Source organism: Malania oleifera, chromosome 9 (genome assembly GCF_029873635.1).
Source record: "Malania oleifera isolate guangnan ecotype guangnan chromosome 9, ASM2987363v1, whole genome shotgun sequence".
Lineage (NCBI taxonomy): Eukaryota > Viridiplantae > Streptophyta > Magnoliopsida > Santalales > Ximeniaceae > Malania > Malania oleifera.
This window is the reverse complement of record NC_080425.1, coordinates 60,419,628-60,439,010: the sequence shown is the minus strand read 5'-3', so window position 1 is coordinate 60,439,010 and position 19,383 is coordinate 60,419,628. Positions and strand designations below refer to the sequence as shown.

General features: G+C 36.2%; 1 protein-coding gene across 1 annotated transcript; it reads left to right on the top strand.

Annotated features, from left to right (window-relative positions):
- Positions 1-206: 206 nt before the first annotated feature.
- Positions 207-9,976, top strand: LOC131164788 (adenine phosphoribosyltransferase 3). Its single transcript, XM_058122239.1, has 6 exons — positions 207-826; positions 933-1,043; positions 3,633-3,725; positions 5,398-5,547; positions 6,291-6,349; positions 9,641-9,976. Exons 1-6 carry the CDS (start codon positions 472-474, stop codon positions 9,695-9,697), a joined length of 825 nt encoding a protein of 274 aa, XP_057978222.1. The 5' UTR covers positions 207-471; the 3' UTR covers positions 9,698-9,976.
- Positions 9,977-19,383: the final 9,407 nt, after the last annotated feature.

The following is a 19,383-nucleotide window of genomic DNA, read 5'->3' as shown; positions in this document are numbered from 1 at the left end:
ATTATTTAAAATAGAAAGGCTAATGTTTTTTGCTTTAAAATTTACCACTATAACTATTTATTCCCAAAAACGAATGAGAATTTAAAGGGGACGAAGATATTCTAGAATTTATTATTTGTGATAAGGAAAGGTCGATAATGTCCTTGGAAATGAATAGGGGCAAGTCCGGAATAATTTAAGGGGCAGGACACATCACATGCCTAAATGTGCCTGTGCGGCTGTGCGACTTTGAGTAGCTCAAGGAGCGCGCGAAATCCCCAAAAGGAAGCCGGCTAGTTCCAGAGCAGACGCATCACCCCTCTCTCTCTCTCTCTCTCTCTCGCTCTGCGTCTGCACAGCACAAATAGAGTTTGATCGTAGAGAGAGAAAGAAACAGAGTTTGTAGAGATTCTACAGAGAGAAGACGTACAGAGTTGGAGAGAGAGAGAGAGAGGGGACCTCGTGACACAATCCCTTTGTTTAAACTTTACGATGCCACCTCTCTCTCTTACTTGTCGAGGAGATTACCCATCGCTCTCTCTCTCATTCTTGTGCAGTGAGCCCTCACCAAAACTCTCTCATATCTCCCATCCCCATCCTCTCTCTATAAATTCCCACTCTGCAGTTTTCTTCCCCGCTGCAGTCCCCTCCCTCTCTCTCTGCTCCTCTCACTCTTACCAAATTCTAGTGGGAAACAAACATAAGCCCAGAAAGAGGCTGTTCTCTTCCTCCACCTCCCTCCATTCTTCCTCTGTTTCGCGTACAATGTCGGCTTGTAAGGACGAAGACCCTCGTATCCATAGTATCAAAACTCAGATTCGCGTTGTGCCCAATTTTCCCAAACCAGGTTATCCCTTCTTTCTGGCCCTCTTTCTCTTTAATTTTTCTCGCTGCTTGATATATGGTTTTTTTTTTTTTTGTGGGTAGTTTGATTTTCATTTTTTTTATCGTAGGGATTATGTTTCAAGACATCACCACTCTGTTGCTCGATCCAAAGGCTTTCAAGAACACAGTCGATTTGTTTGTGGAGCGATACAAAGGCGAGAACATTTCGGTTGTTGCGGGTATGCTTTTTTTTTTTCCTTCTCTCTCTCTCTCTCTCTCTCTCTCTCTCTCTCTATTTATTTATTTATTTATTTGGGCTTTTTGGGAGCTTTTTATTCTCTCATTAGATTCAGTATGTGGTGGGGTCCTTGTTATTATTATAATTATTATTATTATTATTATTATAAATAAAGAAGGTGGGTTTGGAGGTTGCGGGAAATGCTGCGGTTGCATAAGTTTCTGCTTTTGCCTTTTTATTTTTTCTGTGCTTTTTGAAGGGCATTTTGGAAGTGGGGGTTCGTGGGTGATTCTTTTTTGTTTTGACTATTTGAGCTTTGTTAGTGGGGGTGGTGCCATTGATGGCTTTCGGTGAAGAGTTGGGTGGCTCAGAATTAGTTGCTGCGGCATGTGCTCAGGATCTGATCTGCCAGGATGGTGGTTGGTAATGGATTTACCGACCTTGTTAGAGGAGGGATCCATGGGGTGTAGGCCTGGATTGGGTTGATCTATTTTTTTTTTTTTTTTAATTTTTTTTCGGGCTTAGCAGATTGGGTTGATCTTTGGCTCCATTACAATGGGGATTTCTACAGTTGCACTGTTTGATGAGTTGTTTCTTGAGCCTCGTTTGTGTCTCTTTCTTTACCATCCCCAAGTCCTCTGCTTTTTTTTTGTTTGCATCATTATGCCATTTGGGTTTTTCAGACAATGGATTATTGATTGAAATATTATAATTGTTTGGGGCTGTGCAATGGGTTTTGTCTTTTCCCCTGCCATTATGTTCTGTGTAGGTTGGATTTAGATTTATTCAACTTGTTGGGTTAACCGTGAAGTCCTATGATAAAACCGTGGAACATCATGTATATTCTTCCCTCCTCCCCGCCCCCCACTCTAAATCTTATTATATTAAAATAAAAGGCTATTGCATATTTAATTCTTTAATAGATGGAATTAATGAATGAAAATTCAGAGCACATTGAAGGATTTTTTGGGATAGACAACAAACAATACTGTCGTTCATTTTCTCTGACAACTGCCACACATTGACGAAAACACATGATTTTTTTTATTGCATGTGTACCACACTGCAGCACTCCTTGTTGGTGCCCCACATACTCATAGGAAGCTAGAAAGGTTTTTCTGTGTCTCCATTAATAGGGGCCCTGGTTTTGATTTAGTTAAAATTTGATTAAAATTGTCTAGTCCAATGCTTAATACTTTTCTTATTTTGTCTCCATTTTCGTTCTTTAGTAATTGTCACCTTCTGTGCTCATGTTGACGTTTTTTGTCTTATTGTGTTAAATGAGGATTTCTTTTCTCTTGCTAAATGGAATCTTCTCAAAAAAATAGATTCAAATGAATAGTTACATTTGTTTATTCATTTCTTTATTTATTTTGAGCTGGGGGAGGGGTTTGGTCTGTGGGCTGGGAGAAGAGGGATAAGGATCAAGATGTGTTATCAGTTGCCATTCTGGTTGACATTATCCTGATATAGATGGATACACACAAATTTTGGTTTCTAAGAAAACTCCAATTTAGTGGGTCCAACATAAGCAGCAGTTGCAACTGTGGGGATGTCTACATCATTGATTCTCTTGAAACTTTTCTGTGATTGCATTCAAGAACATTTTTGGTAAAGTATCATACAATTTTGTATTGAAATTTGTCCAAATTTTCACTATTTAAAATTCATAATCCCTAATTCTCAATTTTTGTGTCCCCAAAGATCGCCTGAATCACTTCATCTTTTTTTTTTTTTAATCTTTATTCAACTTTACGTATGTTTGCAAATTGTTTGTTTATGAATTTCAATTTGTTGAATTGGTTCTGCCTTTCGTGTTCTATTTTAAATTAAATTTTTAGAGTCTATAGCTGGAACCTTCTATGCTATTTTCTATTTGGAAGTTCCCTTGTTCTCTGTGTTCTCAGCGCATTGTTCCAATTACCTTTTAACTTCTTAACTCTTATAGGTAGGATCTCTCTGCTTAGCTTGCTGAGCTATGTGCTACACATGCATATTTTACTTGAGACATTTGTATCTTAAAAATAAAATTCTGCATCCTGACAATGCCAGGCCATGATTAACTAGTACTGCAATGATTTTTGTTTTTTTTTTTCTTTAATTTTTTATTTTTGAGAATTGTATTTGCACAATTCATCCTTATCATGAATGTGTATGTTCGCATTTAGTATCTTACATTTTGGTATCTCTGGTTCATCATCTCACATTTGATGATTCATTTCCCATCTGAAGAACTATTGGACTTACGACATTTTGGTTTTATTTGATATCATGCTTTACAGATTGGCACCTGGCTGTTAATTCATACTGAGTGTATATGTATTTAATGTCATTCTGGTCAGAAAGGATAAAAGGAAAGGCTCTATTAGCCCCCCCAGCCCGCCTATAAAAGAAATATGAAGTGAAAAAATAAAAAATTCTTGGACTCCCAATCTTTTTTGATTTCCAGTTAGCTGTTTTTCTACATGATTCCTTTATAACTCTGAATTTAGTCCACTGCATTTTAGTTGAAGGAATATAATTTGTGTAGAGCATGTTCTGTTTGACTGATTCCTGGGCATTGTGCTCTGACTTATAATTTTTTCCCCAGGAATTGAAGCCCGTGGTTTTATATTTGGCCCACCCCTTGCATTGGCAATTGGTGCAAAGTTTGTTCCTTTGAGAAAACCAAGGAAATTGCCTGGTATTTTCTTCCTCCTGTGGTGATTTATTTGTGGAATAGTTACATTCACTGACACATTTGTTTTTGCAGTTGATAAACACTGATCTATCTCTTCCTTATGCTGCTGTCAAATTTGTAGTATCTTAGACTACTGCATTTCTTTAAATTTCTGTGAACTCACACATGATGTTTGATTGTCCATTCTTATCATTTTCCATGCTTACTCATCACTTTGAGTTAATGATTTACTGTAATGTCGAACCCTTGCAATGATGCTTGAAGCTGTCTTCTGGCCTTTTCATATTAGAATACTTTTGTTAATATATTTCCTTGCAAAGAATATTATAAGAAGTATTGACTATATTTCAAGCACTACTTGCTGACTACTGTCTCATGTTCCTATCGTAATACTTAATTTTGTGATTTTACCAGCCAGTTTTTCTTCATTTCTTTGGTATGATTCTTATGCCTTGAAGAATTTAGAATTACTATTAGGTGCTAGACTAGTTGAGTTCAACTTGTCACTATACCTTGTTGGTGGTATTTAATATTGTTTAATTAGATGTGGGTTTTACAATTCTTCCTATTAGCTGATAGGCCTTTGTGTGCCAAGCTTGATTCATTTTCCATGACATCCTGAATTACTTAGATCTTACCTGTCTTTGGCTTGAGGCAACTCCTTGGGAAAGGCAACTCTGATCTTGCATCAATGCTTCTCAATTTTGGTTGTCCCAAAAAAAAAAAAAAAAATTGCTCTGAATGTTCAATTTGTCTGAAGTAACAAGTCCTATTTTCTCTTTTCTGCTAATTTTAATTTTATATCTTTAATGTAAATTTTCATTATTTATTGTAAGTACTTTAGAGTGCAATTGTCATATGAATTTGTTATTGGTCTTATCTAAACCTTCTTACCAATAGGAGCTTGGTAACCTTGGAAGAATAGGTGGTTCATGTTCTTTGATTCATGCACTACATGAAAGCAAATTGGTGCATCTGGATGGAAATAATCTTATTGATGATGTCTAAAACCTACAAGGCTTGTGCTCAAGTTCAGCAACTTGGGTGGAACACCATAAATTAACATTGGGGAGTAAGTTTCTCTGTTTACACACTAGTTGTCTGGTCCAGAATTGTATGATGACTAATAGACATAAGAATGTAGACCTTGAATTTAGGCGGATTGATGGACTGCTTGGAGCTGCCTTGATGGGTCATCTATCCTTAACTGTTCCTCAGTCCATGTTTTTCTTCTCTTTCACTGGGCCTAATTCTTGCATGCAGTATATGGTATCTTGTGTTGTTATGTTGCCGCTTCCAATCCTGACTGTTCAACATTTTTTTTAATGTTCTTTTGTTTTTTGTTTAAATCTATTTAGAGAGGACATCAATATGAAGCATGTATTATAATGCATTAATGATGTTTAATATTACATAGGTTTATGTCAAACCATCATCTTAGGCATGGTGTGCTCCTTGAAAATGAATTTTTATATTTCTCAAATATTACATTTTATATTGATATTCCCTATGTCATTCACCTCAGTTCGGATCTTCTGGAACAGGTTGGATGGTTAACATAATTATTACTCATACGTATCTTTAAATCTTCGTTATTTTTAACTGCAGATATTATAGGCAAAGCATAGATTTATGCTCATTGCGTCACTCTAATCAAATATTGCTATAATGGCAGGTCCTGTCATCTCGGAAGAGTATATTTTGGAATATGGAAAGGATTGCCTTGAGATGCACATTGGAGCAGTTGAACCTGGAGAGCGTGCTTTGGTGGTTGATGATTTGGTTGCTACTGGTGGAACTCTCTGTGCGGCTATGAATTTACTGGGTGGGCCCTCTTTTAATATGTAACAAGAATGCTAATGGGTACAGATACTCACATGCCAAATGTGCTGTGCTAGGTCCAATGATCGTGATATTTTGCAAACAAATGCATAGTAGAAAACTGTGTGTCTGCATTCATTATATACTTCGATAATAATCTTGGTAGATTTGGCCATCTTAGAAAGGTAAAGAACATTATCATTCTGGATGCAAGATTAATGGTTGCATGTTTTTTAATAAATGAGATGGTATTTTAAGGAAGCTGAGCAGATTCAATCAAGTAAAAAGCTACACTAACAACTTCACATGCTCTATTTTTCTAATCATCCTATTCAATAGTTCTTTTTTTCTTTGCATCTTATCATCCTACTTCTATTAGTGAGTGGTTGACTCTATTTTGGCTTCATCATGAGTACAAAATATCTACTATGACATGAAGATGTGGTGCAAAATTTTATTTTAAACTTCATGTTTCAAGTTATCAATTAACTTGTTTTTCATCTGCTGTGAGTCTTGATGTTCTTTTCAATGGTGCACCTAACAAGTTCACCTCTGTTGAGGATTGTTTAGATCTCTAATATTTGCAATGTCATGGGCTTTTGGGCTGGTTAATTATTTGATTTGTAAGGTTGACCTCTTTCCTTTAGCTTAACTGATGTCCTTGCATGAATCTCAGTTTTTGCAGATATTATTCATCTTTCTTTTAATTAGATAATGACTAGTTGGCATAAATATGTTGTTTCTTAGAACGAGCTGGAGCAGAAGTAGTTGAATGTGCATGTGTAATTGAAGTGCCAGATTTAAAGGTGCGTCTTATTTAAACTCATTTTTCTTCCATTCCTGCTGGTTGTGACAATGTTGGTTAAGTTACTGCACATCAAACCTAAGTCTTTCTGCTGATGTGCCATTAAAAATTTAGTGGGTGTTTTATGGATGATATGCCACTTTGTGTTGCGAATGTCAGTGGTAACAGGACTTTTGGTCCTTTTTGTGTGGTTTAGAGTGCTAAAAACTTTGTGCTTGGGTACATACACATTCACACACATGCACTCTCACTCACACACACATAATATATTACGAGTAAAAAGAGTGAATTCATTAAAGGGCACCGAAGGCGTGCCATGCAACGACCAGAAATTAACATTAATATATCCCATGATTTTTCTTCTTGGGTAAATATTGTCTTGCATCAGTTCCATCAGATTGTCAAGTGACAGGAGCAAAAGGCTGGGATATTAAAGAGACGAGACTTGTAGAAACTAGCATTAACAGTTTGCTATGGATTCTATTTTTACTTCAATTATTATGATTAACATTGTGTTACGCCTGAATGACAAATATTTCTAAATACAGATTGCAGAAATATGAAGAGAACTTGAATTTTTTTTCTTCTTTATTCAAACATTACACCAGACATTTGAATGGAAGTTTATCTACATTTTGAGCTTCCTGTCTAGGGAAAAATATCTGCAGGCATAGATCTGCCCTTAAGATTTTGAATTTGAAAATTCTTTTATTTAGTGCTGTTTATAAGTTGACCTACTAATGCATTAAGTTGGCTCCACTGAAGCCTTTACATTCTTTTTGTGAACCACTGAATTTTTTTGGAATCCAGATGGTTATAAACCCTGCTTCCACCAATTCATTTCATATTTCTTATTTGTGAATCCCAACACTTATGTCTCCCTTATTCTTCACCATGTGTCATCTGTTTATACAACTTAAATGTCTTGTCAAGTGGTGTGCAGCAACTGGAAATTTTGGTTTTCTTATTAAAGACTATATTTCTGTTGTAAAGCTGGACTTGGCCCTTTGGTGGCTTGGACCATACTTTGTCATTTGTTTTCTTGTTGGACCTCAGTGTACACAGGCTTATCCCTGCTTTTGGTAGCTTCCTTGGACTCAAACCCATGACCAACCGGTCAAAAGAAGCAACCTTACCGTTGATCCAAGGCCCACCCTTGCAAAGTGGGGAGCCTTGTGGCCTGTGGACGCCCTTTTATTTATTTATTTATTATTCTAAAATGTAGCATAAACTTTAATGGCATAGAATCGAATGAACATCTTTTTTCCTTCTCTATAGTGCAGCATTTTGATGTAGCATAATTTTGTTGGTTTTCATTCTTCTACTTTCCATTATGAAATATTAAAAGTGGTGCACACAGCCTGTAGGGATCTGGAAGAATTTTAGTTGGAGGGATTAATTATGTAAGAATTTTACAAAATACATTTTAATTCTCTATAAGAAGACTAGAAGACAGTATCCATTTAATTCCTTCTACTATCTTTTCTTTGGGAGCCACCACATAGCACCAAAAGCTTTACTGAATTGTTCCCTTTTATTTTATTTGAGAGATACCTGACTTTATGTTTGGAGAAGCCTTGGATTTGGATATGTATTGGATTTGGATAAAATGTACTATCAAATTATATTGAAATTTAAATCCACTCTAATCCAAATCTAAGGTCCGAAGGCTATGCTCCCAAATGCAGGATGAATGTTTGTGTTTATGTTATTTTTATTACTATTATTGCTATCATTTGGAGTCTAATCCCACTCTTCAACATAGCAAATGCATAATCTTCCAGCTGATCGCACTAGACATTAATCCAATTATGTAGTTGAATTTTATTGTTATCAAGTGATATTGATGAGATTGTTGATAATTGCTATATTATCTAGGTAAGGTTTGCATATGCATGCGCACATTCATTTTAGCACCTCCCTTGTGGAGATAAGTCCTTTTTAGGGACTCTATTTTGGTAAATGCGTGATGTTGAGGCCTTGATGGAGCCTTTTTGCCTTTAATGACACTGTCCATGATGGCATAAATAATGTAGATTAGCCACATGCAAGAGTCTGAACGCTCAAAATGTTCATCCTTTTTCCCCATTAAAAATTGCATTACTTTGAAAATTAGAGGCTTTATATAGTTATTTCTTACTACAAGATTGGTGGGTTAGGGTTTGAGAAGCTCTTAAAGGTGTGATTGCAATAATTTATTGAACAATTTTACCAAACTCCTTTTGGCGGTATTTTGACTTTTTCTATTTGGAAAATCTTGCTCTCATTTTGATGTTGAAAAGAGTTCTTTCCACCAGTAGATTATTAATTTGTTAGTGATTGCTGGAAAAAAATTGAAGGTCAAATTCTTTCTGTCTCACTTTTATATGGTCTTTCAAAATTTTGATTTATTGCTTTCTACATGATTACATAAAATTGGGTTCATTTCCAGCTGGCTTAATTTGAATATGAAGGCACTGTAATTGACAATCAGATAGCAGCTGTTACCTGTTATACTGTGGCATACTTTCACTATATTTCAAGTGCAAACTGCCTTAATGTTGATGTATGTTATTAATGATTGAAAAAGAAGAGAGAAAAGAGAATACAAAACCCAGTCCACAAGGCTCCCCTTCCATATTTTAGGGGTTTGGGGAGGTCATGGTGTTAGCATTCTTAGCTCTGCTGTTGGAGAGGCTGTCTCAGTAACTACAACATCTAATGCTCAAGTTTGGGTTTAACATCCTTGCCAGTCAAAGGTTCACCCTCTAGATTCTAAGTGATAGCGTACCCCTCAAAATGATTTTTTTATTTTTATTTTTTTCTTTAAAAAAAAAAAAACAGAAAAGTTTCTTTCCCCCAAAAAGCTGGGATAGAAATCTCTTTTCTTTTGTTTTCACTGTTTCTAGTCTTATATTTTAAGTCCTTGATTATGCCAAAAGGGTGAAACAACTTCATCCTAATCCCTTTTTTGTTCTTAATGATATATTTTAATAACTTAACGTCAATTTTTGTGCATGCAAAGATGATAATTTGATTTATATTTTTGGGCAAATTTTTGGCATGGCACATCATTCCACTATGCATTAATCCTGCGGCTCCCATTGGTTTAAAGCATTTGTTATCTATTTAAGGTCTGTACAAATTTGATTAGTTGCTTTTTCCAAAACTCTATATTCTTCTGTGTGCCCTTTTTCCTTTTTAACAAACCCTTCTTTTGATCTTAGAATCTTGAAATACTATACTTCTAGCATAATCTTGTCTGTGTAATTGGATTTTTTTGTTATCATTTTTGATTTTTGGAATCCTGCAGGGTCGTGAGCGTTTGAAGGGCAAGCCTTTATTTGTACTTGTGGAGTCACATGAATGAACAGTAGCAAATGATGAAATGCTGGAATGCTGCAGCATTGACAAAGTGTACATTAGAGAGTTATTGTTGGCTACTTCTCATTTAGAATCTGCTTTCATGTTCCTTGCTTTTCCATTTTTAATGAATTTTGATAGACCCTGATGGTTGTGATCCGTCATTAATAGTTTAGAAACATTGAATTTGTGAAAAGGGCTTGACATCGAGAAATGTTCTAGGAATTTATGCAATATTTTTCTTATAATTTTTTTTTTAAAAAAACTGGAGGATGAATTTGCACAAGTTATCCTGTTCCTTTTCTCAGCTTGAGCCTTGCCAAAAAATAGCCATAATACCATGTAATTTTACGAACAACTTGTGGGTTTTGATGGGGTTTTGTTTGTTGTTAACTTGTGTGTGCCGTAAATGTTAGTATTTATGTTAGATCTCAAGCTCTGTTGAGTTTGAATTTGCTCTTGGAGCATAGTAGAGCTGCATTCTATCATCTAGTAGGTATGCAGTCTTGGGCTAGAGGATAGAGATGAGAGAGCTCAGAGAGCGTGTGGCATGGAATTTTGGAAATGATCTTTGTAAATTCATTGAGTTTCTGTGCAGATGCAAGTCACTGGCTTATACACAAAAAACCTAACAAACTAATTGATTTACAAACCAACAAAAATAAAGGCATCTTAATAAGGAATAATGTACAAATAATAAGAAAAGGAATAATCAACAAATAAAAAATAAATGAGAATATAGCTGATTAGTTGGTCATCCTGAAGCTTGGTGTTGACCCTCATTATGTAATAGCCTCTTGCAAGATGGAGAACAGAGATTCAATATTCCCATCTTGGATAAATGTCATTGGAGAAGGTAAGAAGGCAATACCTTTGTAAAAATGTCGGCTAGCTGGTATTGGGATGTGATATGAGCTATGGTGATAGCTCCTTGAATTTTATCTCTTATTAGGTGGCAATTTAACTCAATATGCTTAGCCTGTTCAAGGAAAATTGAAGTGGCAGTTATATGCAGAGCGGCTTGGTTGTCACAATAAGGGACTGTAGCTTGTGGATGTGGAATTTTGAAGATTAGAAAGCAAGTAGCACAACCAAGTGATTTCGGAACAAGTTGAGGCCATGGAATGACACTTGGTTTTAGCCGATGAACGAGATACCACAGTTTGCATTTTTGTTTTCCAAGAAACAAGTGAATCACCAAGAAGGATACAATATCTTGTAATAGATTGATGAGTGTTGGGGCATAAAACCTAATTCGAGCCGCAATAAGCTTGGAACTAAAGTTGAGAGGTAGAGGGTAGCAAAATACCTTATCCTGGGGCAGCTTTGATGCATCTCAAGACTTTGTGAGCAACGACTAAATATTGAGTCCTCGGTTGTCCATAAATTGACTAAGGAGCTAAACAACGTAGCACAAATCAGGACGAGTGAGGGTTAGATACAATAAGTGACCAATGAGCCTCCTATGAGAGCTTGGATTTGAAATGGGGTCACTAGAATCCTAGCTCAATTTAAAATTCTGGTTAATAGACAGTTTGGTGGGTTTGCTGCCAAGGGTTCCCTAGTCAGCCAAAATATGCAATGCATATTTACATTGGCATAAGTGAATTCCTTTAGAAGACCAGGCAACTTCAAAGCCAAGAAAATAGTGTAAGGAACCAAGATCCTTGATCTTAAATTGGCTATTAAGGAAAGACTTGAGAGCTGTGATGGTTGTGGGACAACTTATAGCCACAATAATATCGTCTACATAGATTAATAAGGTAGTAAAAGCGGCACCATCAAGCTTGGTAAAGAGGCTATAGTCGGCTTGAGATTGCTGAAAACCAAAAGCAATAAGAGAGGAGGAGAATTTTTAACACCATGGTCTTGAGGCTTGCTTAAGGCCATAAAGGCTCCTAAGCAACTTGCATACTTGGTGAGGTCCTCCTTTGTTGTTTTTCTCGGGGGTTTGCACATGTAAATCTTCTCTTCTAAGTCTCCATGGAGAGAAACGTTGTTAACATCAAATTGATGAAGAAACCATCCTTGAACGGCTGCCACCGAGAGCAAAACTTGCACTGCCACAAGTTTAGCTACAGGGAAAAAAGTCTCCATGTAATCTATGCCCTCTTGTTGTGTAAAACCTTTGACAACAAGTCTTGCTTTCAATCTCTAACTAACCCAACATAATTAAACTTGGTTTTGTAGACATACTTTGTTGACTTTTTGAATCCTATCTCGTTTTTGATAATGATAAATACAAGGTATTTAATCTATGCCTTGAGTTTGTGTGTATGTTGAGTCTTGCATAAATTGACAATTTCATATGGTGTATATGGAGACTCGAAGTAAAATGAAGATCAAATTGTTTATTGTTTGTAATTTATATTTCATTTGTTTGGGTTTGTAATATTTAATATGCCATAGTCTGTAATAATTAGTGCATATCATGCATGTAGGATCTGTAAGCTCAGTAATGCCGTAGACAAACCGTAGGTTAATCAAATGACTTTAGGGCGGTCGACCGACTTCAAGTTTTTAGGCTAAATTAAAATGCCTAGATCATAGTTTGTCCCCTAGGTCTCTGCACTTCACTTAGGAAAATAACAAGGGTTAAATATGGCTTAAGGTTTAAAAATGGAAAGGTTTCGGGCGACTGAACCTTGGCGTTGAAAACGCCTCGATCGACTGAACAGTTGAAAAGTCAAACTATTGACTATAGCTTGGGCAACTGAACAAATTTGAACTAAACGTCCACGGTCGACCGAACACAAGTCTTGACTTTTTCCAACAACTCGGACGCCCGAACGTTTACGTTCAAAATACCCTAGGGTGACCGAACATGCAAGTTCAGCGGACCGAATTTGAGGACGAGTGACTGAATCTCGGACAGATTGGCAATCACCTAGTTCAGCCACCCGAATCTGTCCATAAGCACCTGAGCTTTAAAAACACCTTTTTGCTTATGTGTCTGCTCGGGCGATCGAAAGTCTTAGATTAGCCTAATTTTTATCGAAATTAATTGGGGTTAAATAGGGTTAATTTTTCTTAAACATATTTTAAACAATTTTTATAATTTTGGCATTCTTTATATATATGGGTTCATTTGCACAATTAATATGTGATTAACATTATCATTAAGAGAAAATTTCTCTGAAATTTTGAGAGCTCATTTTTCATATACAAACCCAAATATACTCTTCATTTGCTATTCTCTTGATAAATCAAGTTTCTAAAGAGTGTTTTTGAGTGATTTCATTTTGATTTCATTTGCTTAAACTCCTTTTGTTTTAGTTGGTTGATTGTTTTTATTTGAGAGTTTTAGCTAAGATTTTCCCCCGATTTAACAAATATATCTTTGTATGGGAAAACTTTTGTAGCTAGTGAGTCTTTGCATCATTGTTGCAAGACTCATCAAGCTTGTGTGTTTTCGATTGTGTAAAATCTTTTTCACAAGCTTACTGATTTTTCAAATATCTCTTGAGCAAATATTTTGAGAAAATCATTTCTGAGATATTTTGAATACTCTTATTGGAACTCTTTGAAACCTGCTGTGATTGATTAATATTGATATTTTGCTTCAAAGATTGTTTGGAAATACACTCTAGGACTTGATTGCATATTAACATCAGATTGAGTGATTAGCACACTTTATTTGACACTGAGCATAAATTCTATCATCTGTGAGTGCATATTTATCTGTACCGTATTGTGATACATATTTGCTTGTGTAGAAGCACATTTGTTTGTATGCAAAAATTTATTTGATTATCTATTGTATACTTGACGTGTGTTTGGAAGAGGAAGACTTGTCCTGTGAAAAGTCTCAGATTGACTTCGACTAGGTTAGGAAAGTTAGATGCACCATCTTGGTAAAATGTTGTAAATGGTGCCACTCCACCCGTTAAGTGAGACGTAGTGGAATCCCTGAACTTGCGAGTTAAAGGCGGGGATGTAGGTAGTATTGGCCGAACCTCGATAACATTTCTTGTGCTTGCTTTTAATTTTCGTAATTTAAATTTCAACATTTGAATGTTTGTAATTTAGTATTGTGAATGATTGAGTTTATAATTGCATAAATAGATCCTAAGTTGCATAATACTACTGATTTGGATAAACCTGGGAGGAGAAATTTTTAAATAACCAATTCACCCCCCTCTTGGAAATACACAAATTTCAACATACTTGCAGTCAATGACATCTTTTCCAGGAGGTAAATCTGTGATAATCCAAGTACGGTTCTATTCTAAAGCTTCCAGGTCATTATTCATGGCCTAACACCAGCCAGGGTGTTCCATAGCTTGTGTGTAGGTTTGAGGTTCAAACACAGTGGAAATAGAGGTGGAAAAAGCACTAAAGGTAGGTGAAAAATTCTGGTAAGAGATAAAGTTTGTAGGGGAGGTGTTCAAATGGATAGAGTGGTTCGCGAGATGGTGTGAAGAAGAATCGGCTGAGCTTTCCAGGGGATTTTCCATGAATGGCACTCTCAGGCTCTAATACTATGTAAAAAAAAAAAAAATAGAGGATAGAGATCAGAGAGCTCAGAGAGCGTGAGGCATGGAATTTTAGAAGTGCTCTTTGTAAATTCACTAAGTTTATGTGCAGATACAAGCAGCAGACTTATACACAAAAAACCTAACAAACTAACTGATTTACACACTAGCAAAACAGAAGGCATCTTAATAAGAAAAAAATGTACAAATAATAATAAAAAAGAATAATCAACAAATAAAAAATAAAAGGGAATATAGCTGGTTAGTTGGTCATCCTTTGCAGCTTGGTGTTGACTCTCATTATGTAATAGATTGCTCCATGTGGTATCTCAAATCAGATGACTTTGGTTGCAAAATGCTAATTTTATCTTATATTTTTGCCTTGGAGGAATTCGACACCATATGATTTCATATACTGACCTAAACTGTAACGCCCCAACTTGGGTCTGTCAGGGAGCACTGCGTCTCTCCTCTTTCACTTGGACCAGACAACAGGGGGCGGACCTTATCAGACTAATGACAGGCCCCATAGACCAATACGTGTCATTTTCAATGTGTTTCGTCCTCACTCACACACTTCTTGAGAAAACTTCTCTGGAGGTCACCCATCCCAAGATTACTTCAAGCCAAATATGCTTAACTGTAGAGTTCTTATAGGAAGACTCCCGCAAAGAAATGTGCACCTTATTGATATGGGTAGTAACATCTAATTTTTTTAAGTCTTTATTCCACAGGGTATCACATGAACCGTCAGATCCTTAACTTGGAAGTGTAGTGAATAAATTTTGTTAGTTCTTGATACACATAATGTTGTCTTTTATGCCAAAGCTGGTACATAAGACTTGGGCCCTGGGATGAATGAACGAAGAGCTTTGATTGAAAGGGGATGGCTTGTTTTGATGTGTCATGTTTATCGTTCAATTTGTTGCTAAGTTTGAGCACCTGTGCTTACAAGGTCTCAGTTTTGACTTCTACCTAATATGAGTTATTGTATATATGTTTGTGCTTACAGATGATTGTAGTACTCTCTTGAATGATTTGGATAAGATGATGGATCAGTCATGAGGATGAATGTCTTAACAAGGAGCAGTGGTAAACCCTAAAGCCATATTGAAAATAGAATGAAATTTCTATATTTCTTGAATAATTTTGTACAAACTAATTTATAATATTTATAATACAATCGGAAGATCTAAATATGGAAATAATCTCCTAAACAAATCTATCTCAATAATACACAATATATACTTCCCTAAATTACTCCAAGATATTCAAAGATACTTGGGATTTTTACACCCCCCCTCAAGTTGGATCATAAATATTGATCATATCCAACTTGCAAATGAAATCATCAAAACTCTGGCGGACTAACCCTTTAGTAAAGATGTCTGCAGTTTGTTTCGTGGTAGGTACATAAGTCAGACAGATGATTCCTTCTTCAACCTTCTCTTTGATAAAATATCGGTCCACTTTTACATACTTAGTCTTGTCATATTGAAATGGATTGAGAGAGATAGCGATGGCTGCTTTGTTGTTACAATAGAGTTTGATAGGGAATTTCACCAATATTTGTATTCTTCCAAGAGTTTTCGTAACCGCAGTCCTTCACATATCCCTTATGCAACTACCCTGAATTCAGCTTCAGCATTATTTTGAGCCACTACATTCAATTTTTTGCTCCTCCAAGTTACCAAATTTCCCTATACAAAGGTGCAATATCCGGTGGTAGACCTTCTATCTTCTGCTGATCCTGCCCAATCCGCATCTGTAAAAATTTCTACTTCCTTGCTTTTACATTTCTTAAAGAAGAGTCCTTTGCCCAGAGAACCCTTAAGGTACCTAAGGATCTTATACACAATATCTAGATGAGTCTTTTTTGGTGAATACATGTGTTGACTTACCATACTTACTGCAAACGCAATGTCGGGTTTGGTATGCAATAGGTAAATTAGTTTGCCAACCGATCTCTGATACCTCTCCTTCTCAACTGGTATTTTGCAGTCTTCGACCCTCTTTACTGCTTCAATCGGGGTTTCACTAGGTTTGCATCTTAGCATGCCTATTTCAATAAGGAGATCTAGGATATACTTTCGCTGAGAGACACTGATACCATTTTTTGATCTAGGAACTTCCATTCCCAAGAAACCGCATTTGTCCTAGATCTTTAACTTCAAACTCAATAGTTAGCACTTTCTTTAATCTTTCCATCTCCACTGTATCATCTCCAATTAAGATTATATCATCAACATACACTATCAGAATTGTTTTCTTACCACTTTCAAACTGTTAGAAGAACATAGTGTGATCTGATTGCCTTTATCGATATCCTTGATTCTTTATCACTTTCGCAAATTTGTCAAATCATGCTCTGGGAGATTGCTTGATTCCATACAAGGACTTCTTGAGTTTACGTACTCTGTTTTCTTCACTTTTCTTACTGAAACCTTGTGACGACCTGCTTAATTTTCACATTTTTTTTAATATAAAATCAATATCATAAATCTTAGCTCAGCAGATCGTAATTCACCTGGACCCGTGGCTACTAGGGATATATCAGAACACATAACGGAAGCCTAAGCAGCAGGAAACATATAATCATAATATAACAAATACAAAACATCCATCACATTACTATAAATATTAGAGTCACTACATCCACTGTATTTCAGTATATACATCCCAAAAGAAGCAAAATCTGGGGACACTTCTCACAAAAATTCAACTGTCCCTACTAAAACTTACCCTTCAAAAAGGGCAGACAACAGCTTTAGATCAGCGGGACTTTCCCCGCTCCCCTATCAGGGGCTCCTAAAAAGTTAATAAAATTTTGGGGTGAGACACATCTCAATAAGGGAAATAAACTAATACTAGTGTGTGGTAGCATGAGTATTCCGTGTTATACATATACTATACAGAATATATTTAGTAACTGTTTTTTCAAATCTGAGAAAACATATATATATATATATATATATATCGAATCATGGCAGAACATATTACATTTTCATAAACATAGTTCATCTCATATAATAATAATACAAAAACCTTCCTGGTAGGTTAGCTGGCTGTTGTCATGTATTACTCCCATATGACTGGGTTGTGTGGCCCGAAGGCGGTACCTGACAATGGTTGGCCAACCACTACGAAGTCAAAAGTACAGTCTGTAAGTCTGATGAGTCTGCCTGACTTTGTCCGTACACCAGGGGCGATCACACACTTCTTAAAAACCACTTCGACCATCCAATCTCATACCACTCCGTACAGTGGCGTTAACACAAATATTATGATCATGAAAACCATGGATACATAGCAACGGTACCGTGCAAGTGCTAGCCTAAACCAAGCCAACCAGGTTTTGATACCATATAACATATATTGAAATTGTGATACATGAATATTTCTTATCATTAATTTTTACGTAAATCATATCATTTTGCATATATACATATATCATGAAAATCATCGGCTCGTACGCCGGTATTACACATTTTATCATAGCTCGGCTCGTACGCCGGCAAATCATAACACAACTCGTACGCTGACAAATCACATCATAGCATAGCCCGTATACTAGCAAACATATCATAGCACAGCCCGTACGCTGGCAAATCACATCATAGCACAACCCGTACGCTGACAAATCACATCATAGCACAGCCCGTATGCTGGCAAATCACATCGTAGCACAACCCGTACGTCGGCAAACATATATAAAAATCTCGGCCCGTACGCAGATTTTCCCATTATAAAAATTCATATCATAATCCCATTCCAGAAAGCAGTATTTCATAACATTTTATACTCATGCCACACTGAACAGATTTTCCGCATATTTAACATACCATCATTTTAACAGTATTTTCCCAAATATAAATCATATATAAATATATTCATTTCCCCGAAATCAAATTCTATAATAATATACATACATTTTTCATAAAATACTAACTTAGTTTATCCCCTTATCTGACTACTGAGAAAGCCCCCAAAATATTCTAGTCTAACACCCAAAGGATTTCTTGGAGAGAACTTTCCCAAGAGCGTCATGGTGGCTTCGGATTGTCGATCCGGCGTAAATTTAGCCTGAAATCGACAACAGAGAGAGAGAGAAAAGGGTTAACTTAATAATGAAGATAAAAATCCAGATTTTGATATTTATAGAACAGAGAATTCGTCGATGAGCCACGTCATTCGTTGACGAATCCTTTAATAATTTCGTCGACGAAATTCAGTCGGCTCAAAACCTCTATTAGTATTTCCTCTTCGATGAATCCCCTGTATTCGTCGACGAATTCTCTTATACCCTTGTTAACGAATCCTCGGTATTCGTCGACAAAGCCCTGATGATTCCCTCGGTTATTCCTTTCAAAGTGCAATGTTGTCGACGAAGTTGACCTCCTCCTTCTGTTACTGTTTTTCATTTTTCTTCCTCTTAATTATTTAAATCCCATTATTATTTGGGTCGTTACATTCTCCCCTCTTTAAAAAATTTCGTCATCAAAATTTACTATTCACGTAATTCGTCATCCCTTAACGAGAAAAATGTCTACTTATTTTATTACTTACCCTCACTTATGGCGGATGAATACCGTGGTTACATTCCGAGTCCTAGGAGATTACATATAAACAAAAGAAAAATTCTCCCAAAACTAAAATGCTACTCTAATTAAACCATTACATGTACCTATAAAAGAAAATACTACCTAACTACTTACATTTTACCTATTTAGACCCCTTGGAATAGATGCGGATACTTCTGCTTCATTTGTTCCTCGAATTTCCAAGAAGCCTCTTCAATTGCATGATTCCTCCACAAAACTTTTACTTGAGGAATTTTCTTGTTACGCAGTTTTTGTACTTTCCTATCCAGAATCTGTACTGGTACCTCCTCATGCACTAGTGAATCACTAAACTCCAACTCATCATAACTGATGATATGAGAAGAATCTGAAACATATTTCCTCAACATAGTAATATGGAATACGTCGTGGATCCTAGATATCATAGGTGGCAAAGCTAGCCTATAGGCTACCGGCCCCACTCTATCTAGAATCTTAAATGGACTGATAAACCTAGGACTAAATTTACCCTTCTTCCCAAATCGCATAACCCCTTTCTTCGGAGCTATCTTCAAAAATACGTGATTACCAACATCAAATTCCAGATTTTTGTGGTGATTATCAGCATAACTTTTCTGTCAGCTCTGAGCTGCACTGAT